The following is a 14,597-nucleotide window of genomic DNA, read 5'->3' as shown; positions in this document are numbered from 1 at the left end:
AAATGTTCGGTAATTTTTTAAAATGTCATGCAAAAATCACTGCTAGAAGTAGAATGCAATAACATACGTACTTTAATAGGACTTAGCAAAACTCTCTAGATATTTTTACAGTTTAAAAGGTGATAAATTAAGAAAATATCAAAGATGGCTAGAGTATAGATTCATCAACTATTCTACATCAGTGTAAAAGAAACTAAGCAAATACAAAAAAATATAAATTACGCGAGTGGAAAGATATTAACCAAGCTAGGTCTCAAGAATAAAGTCTATAGAAGATTAAATATTCAAAAAGATAAATTTAAATCATACTAAAGGAAACATATTCAATACATTGTAGTTTTCTACTCATAATCGCTACAATACCTTGTGTTTTGCTAGTGAACATGCTGGAAATAATTTAGTTTCAATCAGGGGCGGACCTAGAGCATGGAATACGGGTTCCCAGGAACCCAGTAACTCTTGCGTAAACCCTGTATTATATTAAAAAGTTTACTAAATAATTATAAATATCTAACTATGAACCTGGTTATTATTGCATATTAATTTGAAATTACGGTAGGAACTCATAAGCCTCAAATCCCGGATCCGCCTCTGGTTTCAATAGGAGTAGCATAATAGATTTGGGAATTAGGATTTTAAGTTTAATTACTTGTTGGCTAGTAACTATTTCATAATTCCAAGGTCTCGAAATTTTTTTATGCATTATCATTTTTAAACATAATATATAAATATATTTTTCACATTGTAAATTTATTCGGTTCGGTTCGGTATTTTTACCCTAATTATCGGTTCAGTTATATATTTATATAAAAACCTACAGTTTTATTAAAAGAAACCTAAAAATCGGTTCGGTACAGTATGGTTCGGTCGGTTTAGTCGATTTTTAAATATCTATTAACACCCCTAGAGCTAATTTATAAGGGTCCATTACAACAAAATTCTTTTTCTGTTTTTTTTTAAAATGTGTTTATTTATGAAATTTTGTAAGTTTTTAATAAAAAATTAAATTTTTTTTTTCAAAAATCAAAAAGTGATTTTGATCACTTCTTCAAAACTTTCAGAATTTTTGTTTTTTCCACTCACAAAACTACAACATTCTCTGAAGTAAAATGCATATCCAAACACAAATTTAAATTCTAAATATTATTTTTCAACTAACTCCAAATACTATTTTTTTTTCAAAAATTAAAAAATTTATGTCCAAACGCCTGCTTAAATTTTAGGGGGTAAGGGAGAGGCAATGTATTTTTTTATCATTATCACCTCAATTTGTTTATTTAGCACTGAAATGAAATTATCAACGTAGATAATTGGTTGTTTAATTGATCATTTGTTATGATCTCAAATTGTCGTTATTTTCCAGTGTTCACACTTCACACACGCACTTCCGTCTTTGCTCCGTCGCTTCGTCTGCAATTCGCATGAAATGTCACTACGTCAATGGATGAACAACGTTCGAGTCTCCCAAAGAGCAAGGTGGGAAGTTCTTGGAGGCAAGCATGCCGGGTTCTATTTGGAAACAGTCTCTCTACTCTAGGTCAGGGTAAGTTCTGTCGTACACACTACCCTCCCAGACCCACTAAGTAGAATTATAGTGGGTTGTTGTTGTTGTTGTTTTCAATCGACGAACACCACCATTACCGCCACCTTACCATTCTCGTCACATCCGCCATTTGCAGCCGTCAATTACCAAATTCCCAATCACGAAGCGCCACGTGTCGCTCGCTGTTTCCTCCTATGACAGAATGATTTCGGAGCGAATCGAATCCGAAAAAATGGACTACCTTTTATAAAATCCTCCAGTTCGTACTCCATTTCGCAAAAAAGGATTTGTTCTTTTGTTTTATTCCTGGTTTATGTGGTTATCGAATTTTACATCTTTTTTTGCTGGCGCACTTTCTTCAATTGATATTCTCTTTTTTTGCAATTTCACGGTTGAGAATTCATATTCCATATCGAAGAATCAATATAATTTTGACTAATTTTCCGCTTTTGCCCATTTCGTCTCTGTATAAATACCAGAATAAGTTGATGAGATTATCAAGCTGAGATCGACTCTTTTTCTAAGCAAGTAAACGAGGTTTGTTTCTCTGTCTTTTACTACTCAGTTTCTTAGCTGGTTAAATTCTTGATCATTATGATTTAAGTTGAATATGAAATTCTACTATTAGGCATGCAAGTTTGTAGTTTTTATTTTTATTTTCATTTTATTGTATAAGTACATGATCCGATATGCCGTATACACATGCATGTCATTCTTTGAACTATTAGTGGCAGCTGTGTTTTATGGATCCTTCTAGTCTGGGCGGATTTTCGCCGAAAAATTACATTGTATATATAAGGTAAAATTTATTTTTTACCTCTATATATTAAGTTTTGAACCCGCTTAACATAATCCAAAAGTGTAGTTTAGTGGTCAAGGGGTTCAAAATCTACATAACGTCATGTGTTCAATTCCCACTAGCTACAATTTTTTTTTTGAACCCCCTTCGTGGAGATCCTGCCTCCGCCACCGCTTCTAGTATCCGTGTTAAATGAGTTTGATATGAAGATTTGTCGAAGTATCCGTGCTAAATGATTTTGATATGAAGATTTATCGAAAAACTACACCAGCCGAATAGGTTATTTACACACCGTAATGGATAGATACATGTGAACCAGCATATGTAACATAAAGTGGTAGTCATATTGTCTTTGTGATCATTGTGAATGGTAATATTCATTTTTATTCTATTTTGAATCTTAGTTTATTTTTCTGATAATCAGCTATAGTTTTTCTTGAACTCTGCTTTGTGTGATATAATTATCCGCTACATTTCTGCTAGTACGTAAATGATATCAGGTCGACACAGGACGTGATCACTTATGATCAGCTAATGATTGCTTTGGGTTGAAAAAACTGGATAATTACTGCATCTAGATTCTTTAATGAACTGCACATATGACTCAATTATGCAGATATAGTGTTATACCTGAATGGCTTCAGATTGTTGTCGACTCAAATCTCCTTTTTGTTTACCTTTATTTTTTTCAGCAGGACCTCTTGGGGCTTACTTTGTAATCTTAGCTTCGATTCATAATGGGATTTGATGAAAGTCAGCAGACTGATCCACGTAAGACTCTCTTTCCTTTATATATATACTTCAAACTAAAAAAGAAAGACGGAGATTTAAATTGAAGAACTGTGGATATTTTAGCTAAATCATTTCTTATTTTCATTTTAATTTTAGCAGTTATGAGAGTAAATAAGTGGAATTTGCATGCCTTATTTTCTGTCAAATTAGTTTTGTTGATAGTTTCGTTCTTATCAGGAGTTCTAGCAATCACAGTATTTTATAAGACTTAGCTTTTTGAAATGAGATTATACTGATGAATGCTAACTGATTTATTGTTTTCATGTGCTTGTAGTGGTTGTGATACGCAATGGAAAAGAAATCATATTGCAGGTGATATTATTTTCCCTTTACCAGTTGGCTAGGAAGAAATTTTAAAGAGTTTGTAGTTCATATATAACGATTTGTTGAAATCGGAATGCTGATGCATTTCTTCCTAGAAAAGATCATCTCAAACCTAATGAAATGGTCCAATCATTTCCTCTGCAGGCCTTCAACTGGGAATCTCATAAACATGACTGGTGGAGAAATTTAGATAGAAAAGTTCCTGATATTGCAAAATCTGGCTTCACAACAGCATGGTTGCCTCCAGCAAGTCAGTCGTTGTCTCCTGAAGGTTTGGAAGTGATATAATTTTAGTCATTTGAATTAATGTCTCTCCTCTCTTTCAGCTCCTCTTTTGATAGTCATTAATTCTTTCTCTTTGTGTTCTTTCATGATAGGTTACCTTCCACAGAACCTTTATTCTCTCAATTCTTCATATGGTTCTGAGCATCTCTTAAAAGCTTTACTTAATAAGATGAAGCAGTACAAAGTTAGAGCAATGGCGGACATAGTCATTAACCATCGTGTTGGGACTACCCAAGGGCACGGTGGAATGTACAACCGCTATGATGGAATTCCTTTGTCTTGGGATGAACATGCTGTTACATCTTGCACTGGTGGACGGGTAAGGATACTGTAACCAAAATCTTGTTTCTAGGATATGCAGCTTTAGACTTTTATTTATCCTTTCGTCTGCCTCAACTTGATCAAAAAATTAATTAATTAATTTATTTTTCTCTAGTATAGGATGTATAGGTTTTTCATGAACTCTTTGATTTTAGCTAGAGTGGCATGGACAGACCCCTTTCCTGGGAAGGATCTTGAAGCTGTGATGTCTACATTATCAAAAGCATGAACTGTATATAAACATATTAAGCTTGATTCATGTTCATTTATGCATTAGCCTTACTAAAATCAGCATTTCATCAGTAATTTATAAATTATAGGAACCGAACTTGCTGAATTAGCTGAACCTTTGAGTAGCTTTGCTATATAATCATTTCTCAATGACGAAATAAAGATAGTTTGAGATCCTCAACTAAAACTTAAAACTCCTCTTTAATTCCATTATATATTGTTATTGACTCTTCATATCTCTAACCGTTAGAGAGTCAGTGTTATTGCTCAAATGACATGCTTGCCTTCCAAATAGTCATTTAAGGTGAAACTTTATCTATAAGGCTCTCTGCGACCAGAGGTTTCTCAACCATCAGGGTGTACTCATAACTTTTAAGGATGTATTCCAGGGTAACAAAAGCACTGGAGACAACTTTAATGGAGTTCCAAATATAGATCATACACAATCCTTTGTCCGAAGAGATCTCACTGACTGGATGCGGTGGCTAAGATCCTCTGTTGGCTTCCAAGATTTTCGTTTTGATTTTGCTAAAGGGTAAATTTGCACTTTCTTTCTGAAGTTCTCCATGCAAACCCCCCCCCCCCCCAAAATGGCTGGATTTTCATTTTTTTTTTTTCGAGTACCGTCTATCCATTTGTAACAACAGCTGAATTTTCCTTCTCTCAACTTTAGTTATTCTCCGAAGTATGTAAAGGAATATATCGAGGGAGCTAAGCCAATATTTTCAGTTGGGGAATATTGGGACACTTGCAACTACAAGGGCAGCTATTTGGATTGCAACCAAGGTATTATGCTTCTCTAGTGAATTTTTACAACCGACTTTCCCCTGCAACTTATAAAGATATCTCTCCATTTAGCTGGTACCTGTAGTCGTTCCCGTACCTTGTTTGCTCTCTGGCGAGGGAGATTGGCATTAACTCAGTTTACATAGACCCAAAGTATATAGGAGTAAATGTTTGATTAGTTCAACTCACAGTGAAATGAAATATATTCATCTTTCTAACATTTGGCTACACTGATGTGCAATTTCTTTTGGCAAGGAAAGACAACAAGCTTTTAACCACGGCAGCAAGAGAACTTAATTATATGAAACTGGGTTCATGCAGTGTCATAATTAAAGGTCTCAAACTCTTAAAACCTGTTAAGCTCCACCACAAGAAAAGAAAAAAAAAAGAGAAAAGGAGAAGTGAAAAGGGCAATAAAGAAAAGGACTATAAAACGTTATAGACAATGCTTATGAAGTGCCTCAACAAAGTCACTTTACTGACAGAAAGCTAATATCGTGATACATGTTTCACAATCTTCTTAAATCATCACTGTTGAGTTTAAGTGGTATCATGATCCATGTTTCACAATTTTCTTAAATCATCATTGTTGAATTTATGTGGTAATGGAGGCTGCACTTGTTTTGCCATAGTGCATAAGTGATGGCTAATTAGAAAATTGGGCTTAATTTTTTACCTTTACTGCTATGTCTTTTCTTGAATTTTGGTTGCCAAGTGCCATTTATCCAGTAACATGAAGCATGTGTGGAGGCAGAGCATATACGTACCTTGCTTCTCCTGTTCTAGGGTGTCTTTGTTTTGTCTATGTACTAAGATAGCTATCTTTGTTACGTGCAGATAGTCACAGGCAAAGAATCGTCAATTGGATTGATCAAACGGGGCAACTTTCATCTGCATTTGATTTTACAACCAAAGCAATCCTTCAGGTATCCCTTAAGATCCTAAAACAAACAGTGGCCCCTCTTCTCCCCATATTTAGTATCTAAGACAACATGTATAAGTAAATCCAAATGAATTATTAATGACATGTTTATATTTCTTGTTAAAGGAACTTATTCAAAGATTTGTCTGTGATTCAACGAGTATATACCATAAATTAGTGCTAACCATTATATTATGTATATGCATTTGCAGGAAGCAGTCAAAGGAGAACTCTGGCGTTTGCGTGACTCTAAGGGGAAGCCACCAGGAGTTCTAGGATGGTGGCCTTCAAGGGCTGTGACTTTTATTGATAATCACGACACTGGATCCACTCAGGTTCTTGATGTTTTCTGATCTATAGCTGATTATTAGTGTTGCTTTGGTTTTGGACGCTTGACTTCCTATGCTACACGACTATTCTACTGTATAATTTCATTATTGCAGTAACATAGGTTAATGAATTTACCATTGATGCTTCTCTCTGCTGGTAGGAATACCATATGCTAGATTATGAAATGATTCACTCTTTTGATCTGTGTTAAAGTTATCATCTTGGATCATTTACTATCTTTGATGTTTTTCTAATCATGGAAACTGAACTTATGTTCCCTCATTACTTAACTAACTTAATGATCTCAACTTGCAGGCACACTGGCCTTTCCCTTCAAATCACATTATGGAGGTATTTCGACATCTAATTCATTACCTTTAAATGCTTGACTTGTGACCTTTATTTCTTTTTCATTGGTTGTATTTCCTTCACTTGTTATAGTTTAGATATTTACTCCTCTTTCTAGCCTGTAAGCTACTATATTTTTTGCCAACAATATCTTCTTCAGCAGTACTATACAAGTGTTTAGATCTTATTTTCCTGATCATCTATTGTGGCATTTGGTCTCATCACTGCGCCTCATTCCAGGGCTATGCGTACATTCTAACACATCCAGGGATACCATCAGTTTTCTATGACCATTTCTACGATTGGGGTAATTCCACGCATGACCAAATATTTAAGCTGGTATGTCAAATCTAATTATAACTATATAGACACGAAGTCAGTAAACAGTCGAAGCTGGTTGATTCTAATGCTTGAAATGTACCCTGTAGATTGATATCCGAAGGCATCAAGGCATACACAGCCGTTCATCTGTACAGATTCTTGAGTCACAACCAAACTTATACGCTGCAACCATTGGAGAAAAGGTTAGCATGAAGATCGGGGACGGATCATGGTGTCCTGCAGGCAAGGAGTGGAAGCTTGCAACCAGTGGCTATCGCTATGCAGTCTGGCAGAAGTAATAAGTAGAGCATAGAGCTATTCCCTTTCTCAAAAATATTAGACTAAATATACATGTCTCGAGCCCGTCACCTACTGCTAATACTAGATCCGCCTCTAAGGGTAGGATGGAGAGATAAGAGTGTTTTTCCCATTCATTAGAAATTTTAGCATGGGATGTAGCATTACTAATAAGAGTTCTTGAATACAATGGAATAAGGGAGTTTATCAATTCAATTATTGTTTTGTACGAGGGAATAGTCTCATTTCATGTAACGATATTAAAGGGGTTTTTTTTGGCTCTCTGCTTTTATGTTAGGATAATAAGAAATTATAGTTGTATTTTTTCTCGTATCACAAGATAAAATGCACGTGCTGCTTGGATCCTGTATGAACACGAGATGCTTTATGCACCGGGTTGCTCTTTTGAAAGCCAACCTTGGCGAGACGATAAAAGTCGCCGCCATGTGATCAGAAGCTCATGGTTCAAGTCACGAACAACCTCTTGCAGAAATACAAAGACCGCATAGATAAGATTCAATGCGGTTCGATCCTTCTCTAAACTCCGCACATAACGAGAGCTTAGTACACCATTCTACAAGCTCTGTACTCATTACTTTGTTGCAGATGAGATTCATAAGAAGTGAATTTCTCTGCTTTTGGGTTAGATATGAATCTACTGTCTTCTATAATTGTAAGTTATAAGGCTTTAAATAATTGAAGTTTTCCATATTGTACTATTCCTAATAGAAAATCTTTCGTTATTCCTATCTCCAACAAAAATATTTAGAATTTTTAATGACAGTGATTAACTGAAATGAAGTAAAATTATCCAAAAAGTGGACGAGAAGGGATCACATGGCGTTGTGTCAAAAAAGATAGAGATTCCTCACATCACTATCATAGCAATAGTCATACTTCTCATGATTTATGTCTTGAAACTCAAAGACCCCATCAACATCTCCATCTCCATTTGCAATACTCCTCCTTCTCACTTTTTATTACTTTTAATTTTTAATATAACAGTTGTGTTTGAGTTAACTCGTGATTTTATTATTCTATTAAATATTTGTTACTATTTTTTTTTTTAAAACCTACGACAGCTTTTGTATTTTTTGCTTCGGTCGTCAGATAGGTTTACTTGTTATTGCCCTTTCCCTCTCCCCTTTCTAAGTCGAGAGTCTATCGGAAAATGTCTCTCTGTCTTTTTACAGGCAAGGATAAGGTATGCGCACACTATACCCTTCCCAGACCCCACTTATAAGACTATACTGACTATGTTGTTGTGTTGTTGTATCTGTTACTACTTTTTATCAACGTCGCAAACAACAAATAATCTATCAAAACTTAAGTACTATTACCAAAACATAGAAATCACCTCGCATTCTTTTTGGGTATTATCACTTTTAGCCTGAGCCAAAAAATATTTATATTTGGTAGCCGAAAAAATAGAGTATAAAATTTATATAAACTTTGTATATAACATATAATATATATATATATATACACAAAAAAAATACATAAAAATTATATATTTTTACGGCTATTATTTTGAGAGCGACCTTTTTCTTCTCACCGTACCAAACTTCTCTCTTTTTTTTTTTTTTTTTTTGCCTTTTCTTCTCTTTTTACCAAACAACAGACCCAAAACAGCATAATTATAGTAATTATTTTCCATTTCTCACCGTCTCTCTATCACGTGATGCACACTATTTGAAATACTATTATCCATGATCATTTGAGTAAAGTAGTCTATTTTAGTCATTTGATTATTTCTCCCCTAGTTTCTATTCCCAACGTCATTTTTACCTTATCATATATCTATAGTCTATAACCAGTGGCGGAGGCAGGATCTCCACGAAGGGGGTTCAAAAAAAAAAATTGTATCTAGTGGGAATTGAACTCATGACCTTATGTAGATTTTAAACCTCCTTGACCACTAAATTACACTTTTGAATTGTGTTAAGGGGTTCAAAATTTAATATATAGAGGTAAAAAACAGATTTTGCCTTATATATACAGTGTATTTTTTCGGCGAAGGGGGTTCGGGTAACCCTTTGCGCCCCCTAAATCCGCCCCTGTCTATAACTCAACTTTATCACGGTACACTATCAAAGAAGTTTATTCTCCTTAATCATAATTTACCTAGGGTAAAATGTCAAGATATGGAACATATAGGGTTGAAAATTTTGTGCCCTTTTGGTTAAGGAAAATACTGCAAACATTTTGCCAAAAATCAAACACAACTTGTTGATCTTAAAAAAACATTTTAATTTACGGAAAAGGGTTCAAAATGATTGAAAAGGTTTTAAAATAACCTTTATCCATTTATTGGGCTAAAAATACTCCTCCATCCACCTTTTTGGTTCACTTATGCTCTTTGACCGTTAGGTCAATGCTGAATTAAAAATAATTACTTAAAAAAAATATTTTGCAAAATATTTTCAACAAAATATTTTCGTTTTTGAAATATATTTTTTTTCATTTTTTTTAAAAAAAACAGTTTTTAAAAACAAAAATATTTTGTTAAAAAACGATTTTTTTTTTCAGTTTTTACAAATTTATTTTTCCAGTTTTTACAAAAAAAAAAAATCTTTAAAAAATGAAAAAAAATATTTTTCTAAACAAAAATATTTTGTTGAAAATATTTTTTTCAGTTTTTAAAAAACGAAAATATTTTTGTTAAAAACAGTTTTTTTCTGTTTTTACAAAAAATGCTTTAAAAAACTGAAAAAATGAAAACAAAATATGTTTTCGTAAAAACTGGAAAAAAAAGACTTTACTAAATTAGTGGACTACTGTTACATTATTTAAAAAATAAAAATATTTTATAATTTTTTTTTAAGTAATTATTATTAATTCAGCATTGACCTAATAGTTAAAGGGCATAAGTGAACTAAAAAGATGGATGGATGAGTATTTTTAGCCCAATAGGTAAATGTAGGGTCTTTTTAAACCTTTTCCAATAGTTTAAGAGCATTTTAAACCTTTTCCGTTTAATTTAATATCCACAATATTTTCCAAAAGCAAAAAGTAACATAACTCAAGTTTTTTCAACAATTAACTCAATGAAGGTCTTTTTGGTAACTTCTCGCTCGATCGAAAGGATATAACACATAAGAAATCTTAGTTTCGCCGACTTTACGAGGTATAACTTTTGTCATGACATTAGTGGCTTAACTCTTCGCGCTATACCATCAAGGCGTACAGTAGCGAAATAAATGCTTGAGATCACTCTAACTTTAATCAAAAGTTTAATTTAAATTTTGAAAACGAAATATTTCTTAGTAAGGAGTATTTTTTATTACTCAATAGGACTATACGGCACAAACTTAGATTAATCAAATTAATGAGTTTCGATACAGGAAGCCCTAGATACTTAGACAACTCAAATGCCATAGATCTTTGATAATCAAAAAGGCCGATATTAAGGGAAAGATTAAAAAAATAATGACAATTCATGTACGTGAGAACTTATTGTTTATGGTAAATTAGTAATTCATATTGTTTTATTTTAAATTTTTTGAAAGTAATTCTCATATAGGGCAAAAATCACGTGCTCACAAACAAAGCGAAACATTGTCAGCCTTTAAATCTCGAATCAATATAAAATCCATTTTACTGAAGCCAGCAAATCTTGTTCTTAATTGTTTTTAAGAAATAAAATTACATGCAGAGTTACATCATGTTTTATCTCGAAGTTGAAGATGCTCCTAAATCTATACTCAAGTAGAATATTAAAATATAATTTATCTGCACTGCATGCATGGCTTCTTTAAATTAATGGCACCACTTTTTGGGCAACTCCTAATCATTATCTGCACTAAATTGGGAGGATAATTTCAAGTACCAGTTCTTTGTCATATATTATTTAATTTATTTATGAGAAAAAATAGAGTAAACGAATAAAAAAGTAAGAGCTGGTAACCTAATTCTCTTTGTCGGTCAACAACCTTTTTCGGAATCACAAAATTAGGGGTGTACGAAGAAAAAACCGACAAACTGCACTAACCCAATAATTCGAGTCAAAACCGAGAGAAAAAATCCGATTATGATTTGGTTTGATTTGGTTTGGTGTTGGAAAAAGAACCTTATCATAATTGGTTTGGTTTGGTTTTAGCTAAAGAAAGTCAAACCGAAACTAAATCAACTCGACATCACGTATATAGAAATTTTAGATGTATTTAATATATAAATATACTTCTTGTGATGTAATTTATAAATATTTCTTAAAAAATTTCATAATTTTATCTTTTAAGGTATTATTTCAAGGTTGGACTTAGAACTTTTTGAATGTTTCAATAAGTTTTATAGCCATTAATATTAGGAAATTAAATAATGCTAACAAAAGCCCAAACCAAAATCAAATCAATATTAATGCTAATAAAAGACATTCAATTCAATACTACGAACCGGAATGTATTGAATATCTATTTTTTTGTTTTGCAATAATTTAGATAAAAATGCATAACCTATATATTTTTATTTTTTCTTTAGCGTTTAGTCATGTAATTAATACTTACTTATTAGTCCACTTATTTTAGCATGACTTAGTACTTTTAGATTATGTTATTTTTATTATAACTTTTTAATTAACAATATTTATATTACATAATTTTATTGTTTTTATTGTTGAATATTTTAGAATAATGTCATGACAAATATCATATTTTGTATTATTTTCTTGGAAAATACTTTATATAGTTGTATCTTACTAGGATTAAAGAAATATTTGAGCACACAAGTTATATGTTTTGTTCTACTAAAATTTTACTGGAAAAAAACCCGAATAACCCGAAAATCCGAGAAAAACCGAGATTGAAAAATCCGAGTTTTATTGGTTTGGTTTGGTCTTTAGATTTAATAATCCGACACAATTAGTTTGGTTTGGTAATTGTAAAATCCGAACCAACTCAACCTACGTACAACCCTACGCAAAACAATGTCACATAGGCATATACCGATTACAATTAAGGAATTTTTACATACTTATAGACTATTGAAAATTTTATTATCCTCTTTACTCAAGTTTCAATTTAGTTACCTCTTATATACAAATTTACAAATTATACACACTTTAGAAATTAAATGAGTACCCCTTTATAGGAATCAATTATTTCTCATTCTTATTCTCTCTTCCTCATGCGCTCTCTCTCTCTCTCTACGTCTCTCTCTATCTCTCAATCCCTAATTCCAGTAATGTAGAGCAAAGGAAAAGAGAGCAGCAATTCCACCATTGACGGTCATTAAAAAGTTTTGAAACTTTGAATTAATTCGAATTTAGATTTTCAAAAAATATTATTTGTTTGAATTGGGTGGTGTTGCAAACAATTGGAAATTTTCTCTACGTCTCTCTCTATCTCTCAATCCCTAATTTCAGTAGTGTAAAGCAACGGAAAAGAGAGCAACAATTCCACCATTGACAGCCATTAAAAAGTTTTGAAGCTTTGAATTCAAATTTGGGTTTTCAAAAATCATTATTTGCTTGGATTGGGTGTTGTTGCAAACAATTGAAAATGTGGTTTGGAGTTTATATCTCAATTTTGAGGGTGTTTTGGTGAAGATTAGACTTGATTTTGGCTGAATTTCAGTTTGAAATTCGAAGAAGAAGAAGAAGACGACGATGATGACATGACATATATTATACTTATGAAATTGTAGTAAATTAAGGTCAGAATTTACATGATAACTTGGATGTATATCTGTATTTATTTAAAAATATTTGAAATCAAGTTTAGTTAACTTTGGACTAAACATGTCGTTATTGTTGCTTCTTATTCTTCAACTTTTTGAGTCTGAATTTTGAAAGCCAAAGTTCAAATTTAGACCCACGAGTCTAATGTTATTTTTAAGGTAACTAAACTCGAAATATTATATAAATTTCGATAATTCCTTATTTTGATATTTTTTAAATAGGATCCCAAAAAGGCTATTTGTGCACTTTGCCCCAGAGAGTTATCCCTAATTCCAAACCCATACCAGTAAATTCAAATTTAAGTATGATTTTTTATTTTTATTTTTTGGTTTTCACTTTTTGTTACCATCATGGAGTAAATGTTTCTGAGAAAAGATGTACGTAAACTTGAATCCTGCACTTAGCTTAAGGTCTTCTATTAATTTTTTTCATAATATATAAGTTAATCTGACGTGGCCAAATAAAAAGTAAGTGTTCAATTTTTTTAAATTGGGTACCATTAAATTATAACTTTCAAAAAACAAAACTTGGAAGGGAAGATGCTTATCGAAAGAAGAGTGAAGAGAAAAAAGGAAAATAATGTAACCAAATCCCATAATTTAAGGCACTAATAATGGATTGTATATAATTTGTAAGTAATCCTTGTTTAGGGTGGATAGTATACAAAACTAGGACAATTTTGATAAATAAGTTTCCAATAGTGTATAAGTATGTAAAAATTTCATTAATTAAACTAATGAAACTAATTAAGATGTGAAGGGATAAATTCTGGTGCAATTAGAATGTAAGACTTGTTTTAATCAATAATAAAAACAACTATAAGAGTAATTGAGAAGACTTTTTTATTAAAGCAATATTATTAGCTCTCTACAGTCTAAAATACAAGTAAATTCAATATACACGGCGGCTCAAATTAAAATTCAAATCTAATGTAGCTCATCTTTTCAAGGACACTTGACTAGCTAGTAAGTATAATAAAAAGGCATCCCGATGCATCAAATATTTCGCATTAGATCTGGGAAGGACCAAATTTTAAGGGGTATGATATAAGCAACATATCGTAGTACAAGTATCATAGATTGATTTTATGGTTCGAAATTGTGACCTATAAATCATATGTGGAACAACTTATCGTTACTTCAAATCTTCCTTCGCTGGGTAATAATAATGTAAAAACAATATTACTTTAATTTTTAACTTGTAGAACCTTGAGTGAAAGTACCTTACTCTCCCCGGTCCACTTTAATTATTTTTAATTTTTTTCCACACATATTAAAATAAATATTTTTTTAACATTAATTAACAATAAAATTGACTATATTAACATTTATTTATTCATTGATAATATAACAAATACTCCTAGACTTTTACTTCGGGGACAACTTTAGAAAAAAGTTAATATTTTTTATATTTAAAAAAATCAAATATCGTGGACTATAAAAAAAGTAAAAAAAAATCAATTAAAATTGACCGGAAGAAAATTAAGCAAAAGCAATTGCTTACAAGCTTTTCGATGCATTAGACGCACCTGCTGGGAACCCCAGTAGAGTGTAGACAGTAGAGTGGGGATAGTTCATAATCATGAAAAGCTTTGTGGCATTTTTTTTTTGTTTCTCACCCGATG

The 14,597-nt window shown here is 32.1% G+C and overlaps 1 protein-coding gene across 3 annotated transcripts; it reads left to right on the top strand.

The window, feature by feature from the left end:
- Window positions 1-1,439: 1,439 nt before the first annotated feature.
- Window positions 1,440-7,581, top strand: LOC107780204 (putative alpha-amylase 2). 3 transcript variants are annotated; one of them, XM_075226043.1, is made up of 13 exons: window positions 1,440-1,543; window positions 2,023-2,080; window positions 3,038-3,113; window positions 3,409-3,446; window positions 3,603-3,729; window positions 3,836-4,062; window positions 4,685-4,830; window positions 4,969-5,081; window positions 5,919-6,007; window positions 6,216-6,338; window positions 6,649-6,684; window positions 6,922-7,020; window positions 7,110-7,581. In XM_075226043.1, exons 3-13 carry the CDS (start codon window positions 3,080-3,082, stop codon window positions 7,299-7,301), a joined length of 1,224 nt encoding a protein of 407 aa, XP_075082144.1. In that variant the 5' UTR covers window positions 1,440-1,543; window positions 2,023-2,080; window positions 3,038-3,079; the 3' UTR covers window positions 7,302-7,581. The 3 variants fall into 3 exon arrangements, with proteins under 3 accessions (XP_075082144.1, XP_075082142.1, XP_075082143.1); XM_075226041.1 differs by having other exon boundaries at window positions 3,035-3,113; XM_075226042.1 differs by lacking the exon at window positions 1,440-1,543 and having other exon boundaries at window positions 1,959-2,080; window positions 3,035-3,113.
- Window positions 7,582-14,597: the final 7,016 nt, after the last annotated feature.

Source organism: Nicotiana tabacum, chromosome 12, assembly GCF_000715075.1.
Source record: "Nicotiana tabacum cultivar K326 chromosome 12, ASM71507v2, whole genome shotgun sequence".
Classification (NCBI taxonomy): domain Eukaryota; kingdom Viridiplantae; phylum Streptophyta; class Magnoliopsida; order Solanales; family Solanaceae; genus Nicotiana; species Nicotiana tabacum.
This window is presented reverse-complemented; position numbering and strand designations above follow the sequence as displayed.

Coding starts and splice junctions, on each gene's coding strand:
- LOC107780204 (XM_075226043.1), top strand. CDS start 3,080: ATGGGATTTGATGAAAGTCAGCAGACTGATCCAC. Junction 6,008..6,215: donor CAACCAAAGCAATCCTTCAG/GTATCCCTTAAG, acceptor ATGCATTTGCAG/GAAGCAGTCAAAGGAGAACT. Junction 6,339..6,648: donor ACGACACTGGATCCACTCAG/GTTCTTGATGTT, acceptor CTCAACTTGCAG/GCACACTGGCCTTTCCCTTC.